Source organism: Raphanus sativus, unplaced genomic scaffold (genome assembly GCF_000801105.2).
Source record: "Raphanus sativus cultivar WK10039 unplaced genomic scaffold, ASM80110v3 Scaffold0487, whole genome shotgun sequence".
Classification (NCBI taxonomy): Eukaryota; Viridiplantae; Streptophyta; class Magnoliopsida; order Brassicales; family Brassicaceae; genus Raphanus; species Raphanus sativus.
In genome coordinates, this window is record NW_026615805.1 from 15,752 (window position 1) to 34,653 (window position 18,902).

General features: G+C 33.4%; 3 protein-coding genes across 5 annotated transcripts; 2 read left to right on the plus strand and 1 right to left on the minus strand.

The window, feature by feature from the left end:
- Positions 1-4,004: 4,004 nt before the first annotated feature.
- LOC130502295 (COBRA-like protein 2) lies at positions 4,005-6,861 on the plus strand. Its single transcript, XM_056997066.1, has 6 exons — positions 4,005-4,214; positions 4,606-4,685; positions 4,841-5,297; positions 5,386-5,542; positions 5,611-5,882; positions 6,397-6,861. Exons 1-6 carry the CDS (start codon positions 4,142-4,144, stop codon positions 6,678-6,680), a joined length of 1,323 nt encoding a protein of 440 aa, XP_056853046.1. The 5' UTR covers positions 4,005-4,141; the 3' UTR covers positions 6,681-6,861.
- Positions 6,862-9,038: 2,177 nt separating this feature from the next.
- Positions 9,039-10,578, plus strand: LOC108809586 (BAHD acyltransferase At3g29680-like). The gene has a single exon (XM_056997064.1). The coding sequence runs from the start codon at positions 9,127-9,129 to the stop codon at positions 10,465-10,467; it is 1,341 nt and encodes a 446-aa protein (XP_056853044.1). The 5' UTR covers positions 9,039-9,126; the 3' UTR covers positions 10,468-10,578.
- A 2,100-nt stretch (positions 10,579-12,678) lies between these two features.
- On the minus strand, positions 12,679-17,235 carry LOC108811189 (probable mediator of RNA polymerase II transcription subunit 15c). 3 transcript variants are annotated; one of them, XM_056997065.1, is made up of 11 exons: positions 17,079-17,235; positions 16,356-16,457; positions 15,928-16,030; positions 15,741-15,846; positions 14,693-15,529; positions 14,537-14,607; positions 14,338-14,412; positions 13,639-14,250; positions 13,376-13,558; positions 13,214-13,296; positions 12,679-13,138 (listed from the first exon to the last, which is right to left on the minus strand). In XM_056997065.1, exons 2-11 carry the CDS (start codon positions 16,442-16,444, stop codon positions 12,928-12,930), a joined length of 2,370 nt encoding a protein of 789 aa, XP_056853045.1. In that variant the 5' UTR covers positions 16,445-16,457; positions 17,079-17,235; the 3' UTR covers positions 12,679-12,927. The 3 variants fall into 3 exon arrangements, with proteins under 3 accessions (XP_056853045.1, XP_018438731.1, XP_018438732.1); XM_018583229.2 differs by having other exon boundaries at positions 13,214-13,302; XM_018583230.2 differs by having other exon boundaries at positions 13,214-13,302; positions 16,356-16,453; positions 17,079-17,232.
- Between the last annotated feature and the right edge of the window lie 1,667 nt (positions 17,236-18,902).

Genomic DNA, 18,902 nt, shown 5'->3' on the forward strand with positions numbered 1-18,902 from the left:
TGTGGTAGGTTATATAAAATTGTTATAAAGAAGAAGGAAATCTCGCTGGTCTAATAATTAAGGTAATAACTGGTTTGCAAAGAGAAGGAAATCCAGTGATTAGTAACTTGAGTTAATGGTTGATTTAAAAAGGCAGTGGCATTTCATTGTAATTATTGAAGAAAACTCAGGGTTAAATACAAAATGTACTTCAGTTTTAATAGTTTAGATAGTCTTAAATAGTTTTAGAAATTCTTCATAGTTCATACCCTCTAGAGAGGTTGTTCCTAATCTACTTTATTTAAAAGAATCTCCAATTCACCTCCATATTTGCCTCTGTATATTATAATAGAGTAAAATCTATTTCTTCTCATATCTATTTTTTTCCTTAAAATAGATATTGTTATTTTCTCTTCTATATTTGGGGGAAGAAATAACATTCATCTATAATAGAAGCATAACTTTTTATTTACACGATAGTCCTTAGCTTTTTTGATTATAACTAAAACTAGAGTTTGACCCGCTCGCCCGAGCGGGTGTTAGTCCTAAATTTTTCTATAAATATATTTAGCTTTTAATCAGTGATATATATTTTTAGATCTAGGACGAATTCAGATATCCAAAAAATTTAGGTATACGGATCAGTGATTTTAGTATTCTAATTTGGATATATGCCTTCTAGATATTCGGGTTATAGATATCTGTGAGTATTTTAGTATCAGATCTGAATCCCGGATAATAAGTCTCATGCCTATATATTATAACATACATATAGCTAAAATAATCAAAATATTTTAATTAAAAATGTAAAATGACATTTATACTCCTAAGTCTAAATATTATATACTTGTAGTTTATATTTTAAGGGAGTTTAAAGGTGAGGTTTAAATTTTTTGAAAAATAATATTAAATTTCAAAACTTTAGTTTTAAATATAGGTTAAAAATTAATACTAAAATAGTCATGTACACTAATAAATCAGGTTTTAATAGTATTAGTTATTTTGGTTTATAATTTGAAAATGTTAAAGTATCAAAAAACATAACAAAATTTTGGATTTAAATATATATGTAAACCCACTAATAACTCGTGTTGAGATAGATTTATAAAAATATCAATATATTGGGGGATTTTTGAACCTAATCTATTTGAACCAAAATGTAAACCTAATATATTTGAAAATATATGCTTTATCATTAATTAGGTAGAAAGATCACGGTATCTTTGCTGGCCTTAAATGCTAAAATCTAGGAAATATATGAAACAATTTGTCATCATTGGTTTCCTTGGTTTGGTCTCGAATAATATAAGTGTACGCTGTCAAATTTAATTATTATGATGGTATAGGAAACACATGGTTTAGCTAAGTAATGGGTTAATGACAATGTGTTTAAATTAGTGGCATTAAATTGTAATTATTTAGGAAAACTAAGGGTCAAATCTTATTTGTACTTCAGTTTTAATAGTTTAGATATATGTTCATGTAGAAATACATTATTTTTACATATAAAACCCAATTATTTTTTGTTTACATAGTATTCTTAATTTTTACATTTATAAATAAATTAATAAATAATATTATTGTTTTATGTGAAAAGTTAAGTTTTTAACAAATAATACTTAACTTTTATATTTAAAACTATAATTATTAATTGTAGTTTAATTATTAAAAATTCAACACAGATTTTACATATTGATAACATATTTAAGTTGAACTTAAATATTAATTAATACATCATATTAAAACAATTTAATATTCTAATAAATTACTTCCGGATCTACAAAGATCATTAGAATATTGTCCAAACGAAATGGATGGACATGTAACGTGTTGATTTTATTGTTGGTTGCTTCAAATATCAGTTGATGAAGATAACCGATTCCAAAAGTGTTTAAGTCGATTCAAAAATATCAATGATAAAAGAGCTCATTTTTCATTTCATAATGTATTACTTGATTATTTAGGGGAAAAGTGTATTAATAATGATGGTTAGACGATGTCTACTTTGTTTTATTATTTTTTAATGTTTTTTGCAATAAAATGTTTAAATTAAATAATATTGCACTTTTATGAAAAAATTCAAAAGATATAATGAATAAGTTAATTTTCAACATTTATAAGTTAAAAAGTATTAATTTTAAAACCAAATTTTTTTTTAAGAATATTCTTTTAGAAAAATAGTTTAATACATCGGAGAGAATCTCATCTCTATTATAGAAGAAAAAAATAGAGGAATACATTGAAGATGGTCTAAGCGAAGTACAAAATAATACTTATCGATTTTAAGTGTTTTTAACAGATTTTATTTATTTTACCTAATTTCAATCACTTCATTTAATGTATTTTCTAATTAATTGACAATATTTATTTCAAAATATAAAACAAAACTTATTTATTTTAAGTATTTTATTACGTTTTCGTTTTTTCTATTATTAACCACTTTATTAATTATATTTACTATAATAATTCGACATTATTTATTTAATGTGTTGATCATAATAGTTTCATGGGTTTGAATGAATTTTTTTCATTCGTGACAAGAATTTAAACCGGTTAACAAAGTTTTTATTTGTTTACAGAATTAGTTAGACATGTACATACAAATATCTGTTTGATATGAATCTGTTTTTGGGTCCGGATAGGTTTGTAAGAATCTAAAATATCCAAATAAGATATGTGTTTAAAAATATTATTAACCAATTTATAGAAGAAAAAAAAGTAAAAAACAGAATCTTTACAATCTTTACAAGTGTACTTTTGTTATGGGTTCCGTAAGCCGACAAAAAAAATAATAAGTGACCTGGGCTTGGCCCAAAAAATGAACTTAAGCCCATATGATTACTTCAACAATTGTAGTCGTATGTATGTAACTTGTAGTAACGGCCTGGAGTATATTGATTAGGATTTAAACCCAACAAAAAGTGACGCGGCTTGTGATGAGGAAGTACTATACGATTGGCGGTGATTCTTTCCTCCCTGACAGACGAATGACAACTCGAGTTTTAGATTCTGATGGACCCAAACGAATAGACAAATATGCCGTCGCTTTCTTGAAACAACTGTACTTTGTAAATTGATGGTAGCTGTAGCCTGTAGGATAAAGCGACTGAATTAAATCTATATTCAGTGAGTAATTGTTTTTCCTCATTACCTTCTATGATCTATTTAGCCGGCTGAAGATTTACGTTATTTTAATTTAAAAGATGACTAAAACTTCACTAATAGCGGGAATAAAAAATTACCTAGCACCAGGCATTCCTACACACTTTTTTTTTTAATTTTCTCAACACTTTTATTTAATAAAATTTTAGTACCATCGGAAAAACCACATCTTCTCACATGATAATATTTTACATCATTAATGGAAATTCTAACGGAATGTCAAGTTGCAGCAAGTAGGTTTTCCTATGACTAATGTATCATATCATTAGCCACCAAGTTGGCCGTTTGTAATCCAAAAAGGCTGCTAAGACCATCATTATTGGTCTTCCTTTAAGACAGCCTTTAAAGGAGAAAGAGAGAGGACCAAAAAGAAGAAAGAGGAAAAAGCCCCTATATAAGAACTGTTCTTATGTTGCTCTTATGTTTTCATGATCAAAAAAAAAAAAAAAGTTAGGGCCTTTTCACTTGCCCACCAATAATGATGCTCTAATGCTCATGTAAGAATGTAGAAGTTTAAGCAAAAAAAAAGTGGAAGTTTTAAATAATGGAGACTTTGTTTGAACAAAAAAATGTATCATATCATCAATGATTTAGGCGTACCTATGGCCTACTCCTAACTTAATTTCATTTTCCTACTATAGCTTAATCTCATTTAAAATATACATGTTTAGCAACAACACGTCAATACCCAAGATGGGCGTGATGTTACTGATGTATATAAAATAGGATCCTTCTTCAAAGTATTTTCGATAGTAGTAATACAATTCTTCTGAAAGTTTATAATTGTTAGGCGTTTTGGTCAAAGTTTATCATTATTATCTATTAATCCATAGAAAGTTTAAGCCAGTAAAAGACCGATTAAAACTAGGTACTTTTGTTTTCTAGTGCTTCCAAGTCTTAAAGTTAACTAAAGCCAGCTCTTTCATTCTTTCTTTCACATCTTCGAGAAGCTTTCCTCTGAGATCAAGAAACGGCTGATCAAAGACCATAGATCACAGAAATGGAAATTGTCTACTCTAGATTCTCAGTTTTGTTTCTATTTCTCCTTTCTTGGACCAGTTTCACCACAACAGGTTTTGCTCAATTCTCTGACCCAAAGAAGATAATTTTTTTTTCTTTTATGTTTTAAAAACTCTAGGCTCCTTTGCATTCTGTGATATTACTGCTGGTTCTAAGAAATCCCTTGAAATCGATTTAAAAAGGTGAAAAGTAAAGAAATAGTGTAGGAACTGACATTTGAAATGCTAGCTTCTTCAAAAGTATTTACAAATTATAATCGATTAGAAACTTTTGGCTCCATGCAATGTGATGAAATGATGGTGATGGTGATGAAGGTCAACTTGTTGAATGTATAAACTTAGAACTGGTATATTATCTTATTAACCAATTAATAAGAGAAAAATAAACTTTGTTTTGTTTATTTTTGTTTATGAGCTCACCAATTTGATATTATCTTTTACACAGACGCTTATGATGCACTTGATCCCACTGGAAACATTACCATAAAATGGGATATCATCAGCTGGACTCCTGATGGCTATGTGGTACGAAATCTATAAAATTCTACCCCTCAAAATCACAGTCTCTTGAAATGACACTTGTTATGTAAATCAAAAATCTTGTTTAAAATGTTTCTTCAAAGGAGTTTATGGTTAGTTACCACACTAACCAATTCATGACTATTTTTTTTCCTCGTCAGGCTCGTGTAACAATCTTCAATTTTCAACAATACCGTCACATTGAGGCCCCGGGTTGGCAATTGGGATGGACTTGGTTAAAGAAGGAAGTTATATGGAGTATGGTTGGTGCGCAAGCCACAGAACAAGGAGATTGTTCTAAGTTCAAAGGTGACCCTCCTCATTGCTGCAAGAAAACTCCAACCGTTGTTGACTTGTTACCGGGAACTCCCTACAACCACCAGATATCCAACTGCTGTAGAGGTGGTGTGGTCAGTGCGTGGGCACAAGACCCCGCCAACGCTGCTTCTTCTTTTCAGATTAGTGTTGGCCAATCTGGAACAACTAATACAACGGTTAGAGCACCTAGGAACGTCACTTTGAAGGCACCAGGACCTGGTTACACTTGCGGCCCCGCGAAGACCGTTGCGCCGACCAAATTCTTTTCTGATGATAAACGAAGAAAGACTCAAGCTATGAGTAAGTTTAAGAGGTTTTAAAGTTTCTTTCTAAGTTATGTTTTTTTTTTATTGTTTCTAATTTTACATTTTCTTCTTGTTGTATTTAGTGACATGGAACATGACGTGCACATATTCACAGTTTCTAGCCAGGAAAACTCCCACTTGTTGTGTCTCACTCTCATCCTTCTACGATAAAACTATCGTACCGTTCCCAACTTGTTCGTGTGGTTGTCAAAATAGTTCGCAAACTGGTACATGTGTCGAGTAAGTTCAGGTTCTCTTAAGAAATTAATATAGTTTTTATTTGTTTTCTTAATCATTTCTTCTAACAGCCAGAAAATAGCTTCGGTAATACAAGCTTCTTCACGGAAGAACAACTACGAACCCCTCTTGCAATGTACGCAGCATATGTGTCCCATCCGAGTTCATTGGCATGTAAAAACTAACTACAAAGAGTACTGGCGAGTGAAGGTTTCAATCACAAACTTCAATTTCAATATGAATTACTCGCTGTGGAATATGGTTGCTCAGCATCCCAACTTCAACAATGTCACTCAGCTTTTCAGCTTTAACTACAAACCGCTTAGTCCTTACGCTGGCATAAGTAAGTCCATACCTGCTTTTTGAGTTCCTTTATTCGCATTTTGTTCTCAGTGTTCTAATAATCTGTTTAGACGCCTTGGCATAAATGAATGATTACAAATTTATGAAACGAAATTTAAAAAACAATTTTTAAAAAGTTAGTTTAGTAGGTGCATATGCATCCACCTAGACACTTATCTTTATACAGGGCTTAGCGATTTTTTGAACATTGTTTCTCTTGTTCATATACAGTAACTCTTAATAAGCTTGGGGAATTAGGTTCTAAGTTTGAAAATATGATCAAAGCAACCATTGGCGTGAAACCGTATCAAGTACAAATTCCACCCAGTAACAACTAGATGATCAATATCATAGGCTCGGATATATACCCTTATGATCCCTATACAATACTAGTTTAGATAGTAGGCACTGGTACTCTTATGATGCCTATAAACAAAACTAAGCGTGATTAGATTGTGACATGGAGGGTTTTTCAAGGTAATTAATTTCATGTGTCTGGATCATATACATTGCAGATGACACGGCCATGCTCTGGGGAATCAAGTTCTACAATGATATGTTGAGCCAAGCCGGTCCAGTAGGCAATGTACAGTCAGAACTTCTCTTCCGAAAGAGCCCGTCAAAGTTCACGTTTGAGAAAGGATGGGCGTTTCCAAGACGCATTTACTTCAATGGAGATAATTGCGTTATGCCACCTCCAGATTCATATCCATGGTTTCCTAACGCAACTCCAAAACTTGCTACCTCGCCCTTCATCGTACTTCTCATCACTTTCTTTTCTGTTTTGATTCGTATGTAAAAGGATGACGTCGAAATATCTTGATTTTGACCCGGTTAAGACTTCTGAGATCGACTGGATCCGGTTAGGGATATCTGTTCTCGACGTGTTTACCTTACAAGTGTGTTACTGTGAGTGTTATTATAGGCCTAATTGTATGCTAGACGTTACTGTCTATTGATAGATCAGTGTTGTTTGTAGATTTATTTTTCTTTATTATTAGTTAGATATTATCATATTATTATCCAATCGCCGGTGTTGATTATCGAACCGTTTTAAGTTAAGATTTCCGATGAAAGTTATATATAAGAAAAAAATTTCAGAATACCATAGTTCTTTTTTTTTTTGTAAAAGAACAGTAGATTTTTGTTTAAAAAAAAAGAACAATAGATTTATTCGGTGTGTCGACTACACTTACTTTTTTTTTTTTTTGCTAAAGTCTACACTTACTTCTTTGGTCCCCAATAAATTCCCTATATATTAAAAATCAGAGTCCAAAACTCAATGCAGAAACACTAAAATATTGGTTAAGTAGCTACTAGATCAACGACCTTTTATTTTAAAAAGCATAAATCTACGTTTTGTGGACGCTGACATGATTCAATACAGAACAATACTTAGGTTCACTCCTGAGGTGAATTTCTTAAATTCGCTTCACTTCTATTAATGACAAAAAATATTAAATACATTTTTTAAAAACCAAAAAATCTTGTAAATGTCAATTTTAACAAAATTAATACCGTAAACTAAATTCTAAATTCAAACCGTAACCCTAAACCTAAACTCTATACCCTAAACTCAAATCCTAAACCCTAAACCCAAACCCTATACCCTAAACTCTAGATTCTATACCCTAAAATAAAATTATATATCCTAAACCCAAACACTAAACTCAAACCCTATACCCTAAAATCAAATTCTATACCCTAAAACCAAGCTCTAAACCCTAAACACAAACCCTTGAGTTTAGAATTTACAGTTTATATTTAGAATTTAACGTTTGATTTTAGGGTATAGAGTTTGGGTTTAGGGTTTAGGGTTTGGATTTAGGGTATATGGTTTGGGTTTAGGGTTACAGCTTGGATTTAGGGTTTAGTTTACGGTATTAATTTTGTTAAAATTGACATTTAAAAGATTTTTTAACTTTTCTAAAATGTATTTAATATTTTTTTATCATTAATCCTACGTGAAGATTTAATTGGTTAATAGAGGTGAGGTGAATTTAAGAAATTCACCTCAGGGGTGAACCTAAGTATTGTTGTTCAATACGTACATAGTTATTAGTTAGACCTACTAACAAAATTCATTTACATTGTGCGTTCTGTGGTAGAATGATGAAGAAAATAGTTTTTTTTTGGTGTAAACTGAAGAAAATAGTTAGCATTGAAATCTCTCCTGAGTACCGATAGAGTTCAAAAAAGATTTTATTTTGGAGAAGTCACTAAACAAAGATCGCAATCATTGCATCCATAATTTTCTTGATGACCAACTGATAAAAATATAATTAAAATACAATGTGTTTAGTTGGTGACAACATTATTGTAATATATTTTATAGAAACCATAGCTTTCATCAAATAAATTAAAATATATATGACTTTATGAATACATCTTAGTTTGGGTATATACTTCCAACTTTTAAAATCAAGGACTAGTGAAAATGATTAAATATATTCAGTGAACTGTAGGGCATGCCCATGCATGAGTAATTGCACTCTCAAATACTAAAATAAAAAATAAAAAAAAAAGTTATTCTATTGGGAAAATCATTTGTTTTTGCTAGTATGAATGTGTGTCAGATTTTCATATGAATGAGATGATAACTTGATTTTATACTACAAAAACCAACAGCTATCTTTTCCATGAAGTGAAACATATTTTTTGTTTTAATGACTATTCATTCTTTACCTAAAAGACATATTAAGGCTTATATTTTTATAAGTTTAACTTAGTATTATAACTTTTCATAGTCTATTTTGTTTACATGTACATAATAACTGCAAATCATATATTTAAAATTTAAAATTTTATTTTTGATATGTATAAATCAATTATTATGTTAAAATAAAATCTATATAATATTATGTAAAACTATAATACAATATTGCTATTTATAAGTTAATTCATAACTGTTGGTAGTATCTAGCTAATTTTAATGTGATTTCCTTATAATTTTAAAATAATAAAACTAGAAAAGAAGATACAAAGTGAATTTTTTCAAATTAAATGAAAAACTTTGAAAATTCATAAAAAATTCCATATGAAAACATCTCATAGATCTCTTAATTCAAATCTGCTTGAAATAAAAACTTAGTTATATATTTACTTTTATTAAAATATTAATTTTACTTTTTGTTGGAAAAAACTCATTTAGATTTCCATGGATAAGGATAGAGATGCTATAAAAAAGTTTGCATTCATCATTGCTGGATATAAAATATCAAGAAGAGGTTGTTCATTCATCGAAGATGGTGCTAAATATTATCAAGATCTCCCATGTCAGCCCCTCTGTAGATTCATTCTGTGACCCACTCGTTGTCCCACTCACTTTCTTCGACCTAAAGTGGCTAAAAGATTCTGTACAGCAAGTCGTCTTCTACAAACTCACCGGGTCATCATTATCACGCGAGTTCTTCTACTCTGTGATCATCCCTAAACTCGAGAAATCTCTTTCTCTTGTCCTAGGTCACTTCCTCCCCCTTGCGGGTCACGTCACTTGGAACCCTCAAGATCCTAAGCCGTGCATCGTCGTGTTCCCACACGACACTGTCACGTTGACCGTGTTCGAGAGCGAGGAGGATTTCAGCAGTGTTTCAGGCAAGGGGATACGTCTTGCGAGCGAGATACGTGCCCTGGTCCCCAAGTCCCCGGCCTCTTGTGACTCGCCATGTGTCCTTTCTTTACAAGTTACTTTGTTCCCTAACCAAGGGTTCTGCATCGGCATAACATCGAACCATGCGGTCATGGATGGCAAAACGATGGTGAATTTTTACAAATCATGGGCTCATATATGTAAATCACAAACACATGGAACCATATTACCTGATGATTTAACTCCCCGTTTAGACCGCACGATCATCAACGTTCCTCCTTATCTTGAGGCCAAGATGTTGGTTCTTCAAGGTGAAAGAACCCTCAAGATCCCTCAAGATGGAGATATCGGCCATGACATATTCAGGATCACGCTCGAGTTGACTCTTGAAAACGTGGAGAAACTTAGGGAGAGAGCTAAAACCGAGTCAACTCGCTCTCATTCTGAACTTCACTTGTCCACGTTCGTTTTGGCTTACGCCTATATGTGGACCTGCTTGGTGAAGACGCATGGAGGCCAAGGGGAAAGACCGGTTCGTCTCATGTATGCTGCTGACTTTAGGAACCGGTTAGACCCGCCGGTTCATGAGGGATACTTAGGGAACTGTGTGTTTCCCATTGGTTGCTTTGGACACAAAGCTAAAACGTTTTTGGGAGAAGATGGGTTTGTCAAAGCCGTCGAGATCCTCGGCGACTCGGTTAAGAGTTTGGGTTTTCTAGGGATTGAGCAACTTTGCGAGTTGTACGTGGATGGAAAGAAAAGCGTTGAACCGGGTACACAGCTTGGGACTATTGCAGGTTCAAACCGGTTTGGGCTATATGGTTCGGATTTCGGGTGGGGAAAACCGGTTAATACCGAGTTCGTTTCGATAGACAGGAATGAAGCGTTCTCGATGTCGGAGAGAGATATGTCCGGTGGTGTGCAGGTCGGTTTGTGTTTGAAGAAACATGAGATGAATGTTTTTATTTCTTTATTTAATGATGGATTGGTAAATTAAATTTTTTTCTGGCTTTTATGACTTTCTCTTGTGTGAGATCTTTTAGTGTACCTATATGCAAAGTGTCAAAGCAGAGTAATTAAACTGATTGGGATATTCATATTTAGTTAATTAGTTTGTTTTTGTTTGGTGTTACTCGAAAGGATCCAAAATATAAATGTTTAATACCCACAACAACAAATATCACAAATCTAAATGTTTGTACATGAAATTTAAGACGATTGGTATGTCTTTTTGTTTTATGAATAGTTAACAGATTGTTAAGTCTATCGTATGATTCACATCAATAAAGTAGAATCAAATAATTATATTTTGTTTGTGGATAAGTAAAGGAAAACACTGATACATTACAATCGTAGTAACAAGTAAAAGGGTAAAAGGGCAAAACAAGTGGGTGTACCAATTGTTCAGCTCACAAGAGTGCATTAAAAATCCGGAGTGCAGGTTACTACTCCTCATCCAGACATTTTTACCTAAAAAGTAACACTAAACCAGATCCGTAAGACAAGGAACCATGGGCTAGGACCACATATTAAAATATACTGTTAGGTCACTGACGAAAATCTTATATCTACTTTAATGGTTAGACATGGATAGACTATGTATAGAGGTATGACTGAACTGTGGCTCCTTTTATAAGTAAAACATGGTCAATAACTTCAAAGTCATGCATGCATCACGCATGTTCGACTATTGCAGTATAATACATTGGTTAGTGGCATAGACTATACATGTACTGTATAGGACTTCGTGTGGTTATTATTACACAATAATTGCCTAAACGATACATTATGTAATTATTTAGAAGATAGGAGTAATTAATACTGTATGTTGCATTGTTGGGAATAAAGATTACATTTTGGTTAGATTAAATTTTAGATAAATACTAAAACGGTTGTAATATTTTGGGGAGAAAAGTGTCCATATATAGAACAGGTATCCAATGCGGTGGTATTGGTAGAAACAATTGAACCGAGTCATTAGGGGTGGAATATAATACCTCTTGGAATCAGCTATGACTATGAGTGAAACAATGGAGGAGGGATCTTAACAATACTTCACCCGTTTCATTTTAATTATCGTTGTAAAGTAAAATTTTTGTTTCAAAATAAATATCATTTTAGAATTTCAATACAAAATTTATTAACAATATTTTCCTGTTTATTTTCTATTAGTTGAAATATAAAATATAGTTAGATATCTAGATAATAATGTTTTTATTTTAGAAATATAAAAAGTTAAATTGTGTATAAAAATATAATTGTTAAACAGGAGAAAATGAAAATAAAAATGAAACAGAAAGATATAATTGATCATCCTTAAACAAATGTTACTACCATTCTTATCATAAATGTTACTACAATTCTTGTAGAAGTTGAGATGAGTTAATTTGGAAATGATTTATTTTGTAAAGTGATAGCTAGTATCAGGATCATATTTTCTTCAAATCTCTGAAATAAAAACTGAAACATGTCTTAAGTTTTAGTTTAAGTTGTTTAGAACACCTGCAACGGTAAGAAAACAAGAATCCTTAACACAAAAAATATTATAAAATGATGTAGGTCTCATATTTTTTGGAATTTATGCCATCGAAAGTTCTTGCAATCCTTTGGTAAAGATTGTTTTGTTGTTGGGCTCGTCACAGTTTCATCGCAGCGTGGAGATCCGCGATTGATCTTTTCTTTCTTTTAAATTGAAAAGAAATAAAAATAATAAAATAATTTTAAAAAATTACCTAGGATATGGAGCCATCAGTTTTACCGTTGCAGGTGCTCTTGGTTAGAAATTTTAATCCACTATGGTCCAGTGAATGCACCAAATTTTAGCAAAAAAAAAAAAAATTATTGTCCAGTTAGAAAAGTCACCTTCAATCTTGCGCATGCTACTCAGTAATCATTGGCACTCGAAAGTGGTTATACCCGCCGTCCTATTTGATTCGCTCTACTGGGGATCGATTAATTTTTGGATTCGAAAATTTAATCCGTAAATTCACAGAAATAATAATTGTATTCACTCTGCTAAAATTTACGGGTGGTACGTGGACCTGAAAGTAATATTAACTGCAATAGAAATAATTATTTTAATTAATCATATATATCTTATATATCTATAGTTAAAATTGTATAAACATTTATATTTAAGAAAAACTCCATAAAATACATCATGGACGTTCTACAAATTGGCTTTATCACAATTTCACTCGGTTAGACTAGGCAAGATAATCATCTTTTAAATGGATAGAAAAAATCTAAATCAAGTTTCAGTAAAAAAAAACATTCTAAATCAAGATAATGTAAAGTCTAAATCCAATCTGAAAATATGTGGGTGTGATCCAGACTAATATAAAACATTATGCACTTAGTAAAAAATACATATTGATGTTTCTTCTACCGCAAGGCAAAGAAGAAAACCTAACTTGGGCTCTAACGTCTCCACCTGCTAAGTTTCCACCTCTAGAGCTCATGAAGCTCCTAGAACAGACTCCCAATGACCATGATTGGAGCTGAAAGTGCCTCCACCATGCCGCTCACAGTACTCAGCCATCGTCTCTCTTGAACAAACATCCCAAACTTGAGCTATATCTTTAAGAGACATCGGTTCTGAAAACTCCTTCATGGACAAGCTAAACCTCGATCTGGTCCTCGCAGATAAATCACCATATTTGTGTAAACTGAAACACAAGGAAATAAAACCATAAGACCAAACATGTTTAGTTCCCTCAGTTTCTACTAAATGTTTTTCTTACCTGGCGTCAGATGGGACTTTCTCGAGGAAAAGTATTGGGGAATATGGGTAATTCACAGGAACTAGTAAGCGCAATGGCTGAATCTGTGACTACATCAAACATGGCAGACATAAAGAGCTGAGCAAAGGGCAGACAAGAAGTTTAAAGTTTAGAGAAACTTACGATATGTCCTGACTTGTAATGAGCTTCAAGTGTGTCACTGAGAGCCACAGGGGAATAAGAACACGTGACAATTGTTCCTGAAGTAACTTCACTTGGATAAAACTCTTCATTACATATGTTTACCACTGTCTCTACAAGACTCCCGTTTATATCTTTGATTTCTTGCAGGAGGGCACAACCAGGCTGCAAGATTTAGAAAATGGTCTTATTTCGATACTGAAGTTTTGATCAAATCAACGAAGCTTACATGTTCCATAACTTACCTCAATCTTGTGAACTTTAGAGCCAGATGATGCGGTGGAATCAGCTTCAGATTCAAGGCTACTGAGCAGTTTGTAGCTATCAGTTTGTGGTATGATATCTAGAGGCAGAGTGGTAGTAACTGAGTGAACAGATGTTGGCTTTTCAAAAGGCGAGACAAGAAACTGTGATGAGGTTCCTGCAGTGTTGTGAAATGTTGTAGGAAGAATCAGCTGGTCCACCAACTGAGGAGAAGATTGGTTCTGTATCTGAGGCTGCTGCTGATTGGTTTGTGGTTGTTGCTGCTGCTGACTCTGCATTAGCTGGTGTTGCATCTGGAGATGATGGAACTGCTTCTGATGAAACATACTAGACTGAGCTGGACTGGTATTGGAGTGCTGATTATGACCACTTGGGGATTGTTGGTGCTGCATTGGGCTCCGAGTCACGGTATGCTGATTCTTGGTGAACCTCAATACCTGTTCCTCATACAGACTAAACTTATCTCTGTGACTCTCTGATATACTGTCCCTACCGACATTTAAGTACATAATAATTAGTTCCAACGTTAATTTGCCTTCCTTTAGCTTTTGAATAGGCTCATGTTGCATCTTTTGTTGAGGAAGAGAATCAACCTGGAAATTAACAAAAAAATTATTAAATTATTTTATCCTAAGACAAGAATATACCAGATAGAAGCAGTTATGTTATGTCTGAAGTACCTCCCCCAATTTTTCAGATAATTTTTGTAACAGTGTACTCAGAAGAGGTAGATACTTCTCCTTTAGAGCCTTTATCTGCAGGATAATAATGAAAAAAAAAATTGAACTATTGAAAAGACAATGGATAGGTTTCATATGATGAATCATTGTTTCATGTTTGTGATGTTAATATGTCAAAAACCAAGGCGAGAGAAGATACCTTCTGATAGGTCTCCTCCTGCCAGTCCTCACCATTAGCATTTGCAGTCGTGCCTGCAGAATCTTGAGATGCTACACCAAAAAAATATTGGAACTTAAGACATAACTCATGAAAAATGGTACAGTGATGCTACGTTTTAGGTTTGGCGCAAAGAACCTGCTGCTTGAAACCTTTGTGTGTCATCCAAGTATTGCTGTAAGATTCTATGCTGAGGCTGCTGCGGTTGGTATTGTTGTAGCATATACTGCTGCTGTTGTGAGGGGAAGGCTGAAGCATTATCAGGCTGAGAATAAAGGCGTTGTTGCTGGTGCATATTTTGGAGGTTATTATCTTGAAAGCTAGCAATATTGTTCTGATGAGTCGATGGTAGGGTAAAAGGTCCTTGTTGCTCCCAGTTGTTTTGCTGTGATGTTAGATGATTCTGGAATGTGTCTTGACCATTCATCAATTGACTGATGAGTTCCTCTCGTGTCTGTGCCTGAGACGGCACAGCCATCTGCTGTTGATGACTAGAATGGACTCTCTGTGTTGGAAACTGATGTCTTGGTAAGTACTGAGAGTTTTGTTGGTCTGATGATGTTAGACTAGAGAGATAAGAGGGTTGAGGAAAGGACTGAATAGTAGACAATGATGTGTGATGAGGCAACTGATGCTGAACAGTTGGTTTTAACGGACTTTGCTGGTGATACTGCTGCTGAGCATGTTGCTGCATGTATGCATGTTGCTGAGCATCCTTTTGACGCTGAAATATGTCGTCATAACTCTGTGGCTGCTGCTGAGGCTGAGGGAGAAGCTGTTGCCTTCCATGAACTCCTTCACCCATTTGAATGTTAAGGTTCTGAGCTGCGGAAACGGTTATAGGGACTTGAGTTGAGAAGCCAGAAGACGCAGGAGTGTTGAGATTGCTGTATTGATGAAACTGTTGTTGGCTTGTTGGAGTCTGCATATATGGCAAGGTGGTGTGAACTGATGGCCCTTGATTCAGAGCTTGAGCTGATGTACAGATAAAAGGCATCAAAAGAAAACCTGGTAAGCTAAAGTTGTAAGTAACATTTCAGTAACTTATATGTTCTGAAACAGCTCAAGATTCTAGACACATGATCTGAGTTATGTTCCATCATGAGCTGCTTCAGGTAATAGACCCACCAAAAAGACATAGTTCAATGCAGAAATGCTAAATCATCAAAGATATAGTTCTTATTACCTGTATCTGGAGTATTAGTTTCATTGACTAAAGAACCAGATTGCACACTTCTAAACTTTTTGTCGAAAACCATTATCTTTTCACTGATTTTCCTCAGATAATCACTCTGAAACATAGAAAAAAAAATATCAGCAAGTATCTTCACAAGGGCTGAGGTAATAGATAGAAACCATTAGTGTTTGAGTACCTTATCTGTGGCCATGCCATAGATCTTTCCTTCAAATTTGGAAGCGGTATTGTTAATATCATTTTGGCTATGTTTAGGAAAACATATCTTCAACTTTTCCACTCTACACATATATGAAAACAAAGAGAATATATCAATAATCTTTCATAATGGTGGGCACAAGGAATAAGCCAAAACTTTAAAAAGGTATGAAAGGTTGATGTTAGGTTTTGTCACGTCAATAATGAATTAAAATATGGGTTTACTGGTGTAATGCAGGACTCGTTATCATGTGCAAGCTTACAAGATCACAGCTAAAGCATGATCCTTTTTCAAGATTCTTTCTCTCTTTCATGAAAAGAGTCAAAATGATCATATAGTAACAATGGATTCTCACAAGTCACAATAGAAAGGAAGCATTCATATTATTATGTGGAAAGAAGTTTTACATTGCGAAAATAATCCTTTTCCTTAGATCAGGCTCATGCATTGATCTCCAATCATTAGCGTTAGGCTTCCGGTTAGAGTCTCCCTCCATTAAGTCTAGCTAGCTAGCAACAAGAAATAATGATCAGAGATACTCCTTAACTAAACAAAAAAACACAATCAAAGCATCATATTTTAACTTATGAGCATCCTTAAGAAATCATGAGATATAGAATCCCAATTATTAACAGTTTCATATTGCAGTTTCTAGTAGTAATACATAACCTTAACCAGTGCCAAAAAATGATCTTACAGATTGGTGGTAAGTAGGGTATTAACTAAAAGAAAAACCATGACTCATAGACCACAAAATCATGACCTTACTGCATCAGTTTTCGATTTGGCATTACAACTTGCAAGTGTGTTTCTGTAAGACTAGAGAAATAAACCAAATAAACAGAGATGCTTTGATCATAGCATAACACACAAACAGACAAGAAAAAAACAAGTTACATGCATAATATGATCAACTTAAGAAAATCAAAATGTACAAGAATGATTTTTTCTTTTTTATGTACAAGAATGATAGACATCACAATCCACGAAATCAACTCCGTTTCAGGCTTTCAACACTATCACAAAAGCAAATAAATTTTGAACTTTAAATGAAAAAGACAAAACCCATGTTTGGTTCAGAAAACAGAACTAAGGTCATCAAGCAAACACGATAAAGGAGGAGAAGAAACCCGACGAGACCGTCGGAGATCGAAGGAGGATGATCGATAACTTGTGGAAGAAGAAAGCAAAAACAGATCAAATTGAGATAGAAATTGAATCAAAGGATTTTTAGAGACGGATTAGAAGAGGAGAATAAACTTAAGGTTAGAAGAAGCATAAGAGCGGAGATATTGAAGAACAGGACTAATACACGTAGGAGGGATGTGACTTACAGATATATATGCTTTCCTTACTTTATAGTCAATTTGTTTTAAATTTCATTCCATACATTGGGAATCCATCACTATATTCGAATATTGTGAATGCATGCAAAGTAAGACACGTATGAAAAGTACTCGCCTGGTTTAGTAACAAATCTCTGTATATTTTCTTTCATGTGACTTTAAATTTGGATTTTTTTAAAAAAAATTTGGATTTGGAACAACTAAAGCAAGAAACTACTCCATCCGTTTCTTAAAGAGTGTCGTTGTGACATTTTTCACACAGATTAAAAAAGTTGTTGAAATATATGTAAGTTGTAATTAATTATACATCTTTGACCAATAGTATTTTAGATAAATAAAATTATTTATAAAATCAATGCAGTTTGCAATTAATTTTCAGCTGAAAGTTAGTATAATTTACATTGGAATTGTAAAGTTACACTCTTTGTATAACAAGAAAATGAGTTCAGAATGACACTTATTATGAAACAGAGGGAGTATCATCTACAATTTTTGGAAAAATAGTTAATGATAGTTTGAATCAGAATTAACATACTTATTTTGTAAGCAGACACATATCATGATGAGGTGTCAGGTTACTTAATTGTAAATTAAAATAAATAATTAACTATGGTATACTTCAGAATATTCTTATGGATGAGTTTATTAAATTAATTAGTAAAAAACTCTCGTGAAAAAATTACTATACGATCCAATTTCTAGTTTACTTGAAATGTTTAAAAAGATCGATTTGGACATCTATGTCTACTTATTTTTCGGATGCATATTTTGCTTAGACCGGAATAGTATAAAGATGGATTAAATAATTTGCGTTATCATACAAATGAGATCAAAACATAAAAAAAGTCATGCGGTGATCGCAGAGTTAGTAAACAAGACGAATGAGCCTCTGCAAATTAATGCACCATTCGTCGCATTAGATGGGATCCACAGAGCGAATGAGTATGTGTGGATGACCCATTAACCATGGACGATCGGAGAGTTACAAGTGGTATCAGAGTTAGTTAGTCATCTCGGCTCAGATCCAAGAGGTATCTTGAGACCTATCATGATGCAAAATGGTGGCATTTTGCTCTGTGAGTGGAGATGAATTATAACATCTTGATTTATACTATATGTTGAAAGACTTAAGAGAATTGATTTGAATATTTATGTCATCACACTTACTTTTTCGGGCACACTTCCATTTAAAGCTTCAAAGTTAAGTGTGCTTAGACTAAAGTAGTGGAAAGATTAGTGACCTATTGGGAAGTGATTCACGATATTATGCGAGTGAGGCCAAAGCATGGAGAAAAGTCATGTGGTAATTGCAGGGTCATTAAACGAGACAAATGAGCCTTCGGAAAATTTAACGCACCATTTGTCGCACGGATAGAATTCACAGACCGAGTGAGCGGGTATGGGTTCGTGGGTGGTCAGAGCCTCACAAGACCCAGTAATTCAAAAGGCTTCACATATGGATAACGGTGTCAAAATGAGATATCTCACTCAACTCAGCTTAGTCATAGTGAACTCGAATCTTTTATGAGTTAACTCAGTTCAGTTCATTCTTTCTCAAAAAAATAAAAACTCTGTTCAGCTCATTTATTATGAGTTCAATATGCAAAT

What these genes read in the sequence shown, in the direction of transcription:
- LOC130502295 (XM_056997066.1), top strand. Translation starts at nt 4,142, where the DNA reads ATGGAAATTGTCTACTCTAGATTCTCAGTTTTGTTTCTATTTCTCCTT. An exon ending in GACCAGTTTCACCACAACAG is followed by an intron (nt 4,215 to 4,605) that starts GTTTTGCTCAAT and finishes TCTTTTACACAG; the next exon opens with ACGCTTATGATGCACTTGAT. An exon ending in AAGAAAGACTCAAGCTATGA is followed by an intron (nt 5,298 to 5,385) that starts GTAAGTTTAAGA and finishes TGTTGTATTTAG; the next exon opens with TGACATGGAACATGACGTGC.
- LOC108809586 (XM_056997064.1), top strand. Translation starts at nt 9,127, where the DNA reads ATGGTGCTAAATATTATCAAGATCTCCCATGTCAGCCCCTCTGTAGAT.
- LOC108811189 (XM_018583229.2), bottom strand. Translation starts at nt 16,444, where the DNA reads ATGGAGGGAGACTCTAACCGGAAGCCTAACGCTAATGATTGGAGATCA. An exon ending in TATCTGAAAAATTGGGGGAG is followed by an intron (nt 14,251 to 14,337) that starts GTACTTCAGACA and finishes GTTAATTTCCAG; the next exon opens with GTTGATTCTCTTCCTCAACA. An exon ending in AAAGTCCCATCTGACGCCAG is followed by an intron (nt 13,139 to 13,213) that starts GTAAGAAAAACA and finishes CTTGTGTTTCAG; the next exon opens with TTTACACAAATATGGTGATT.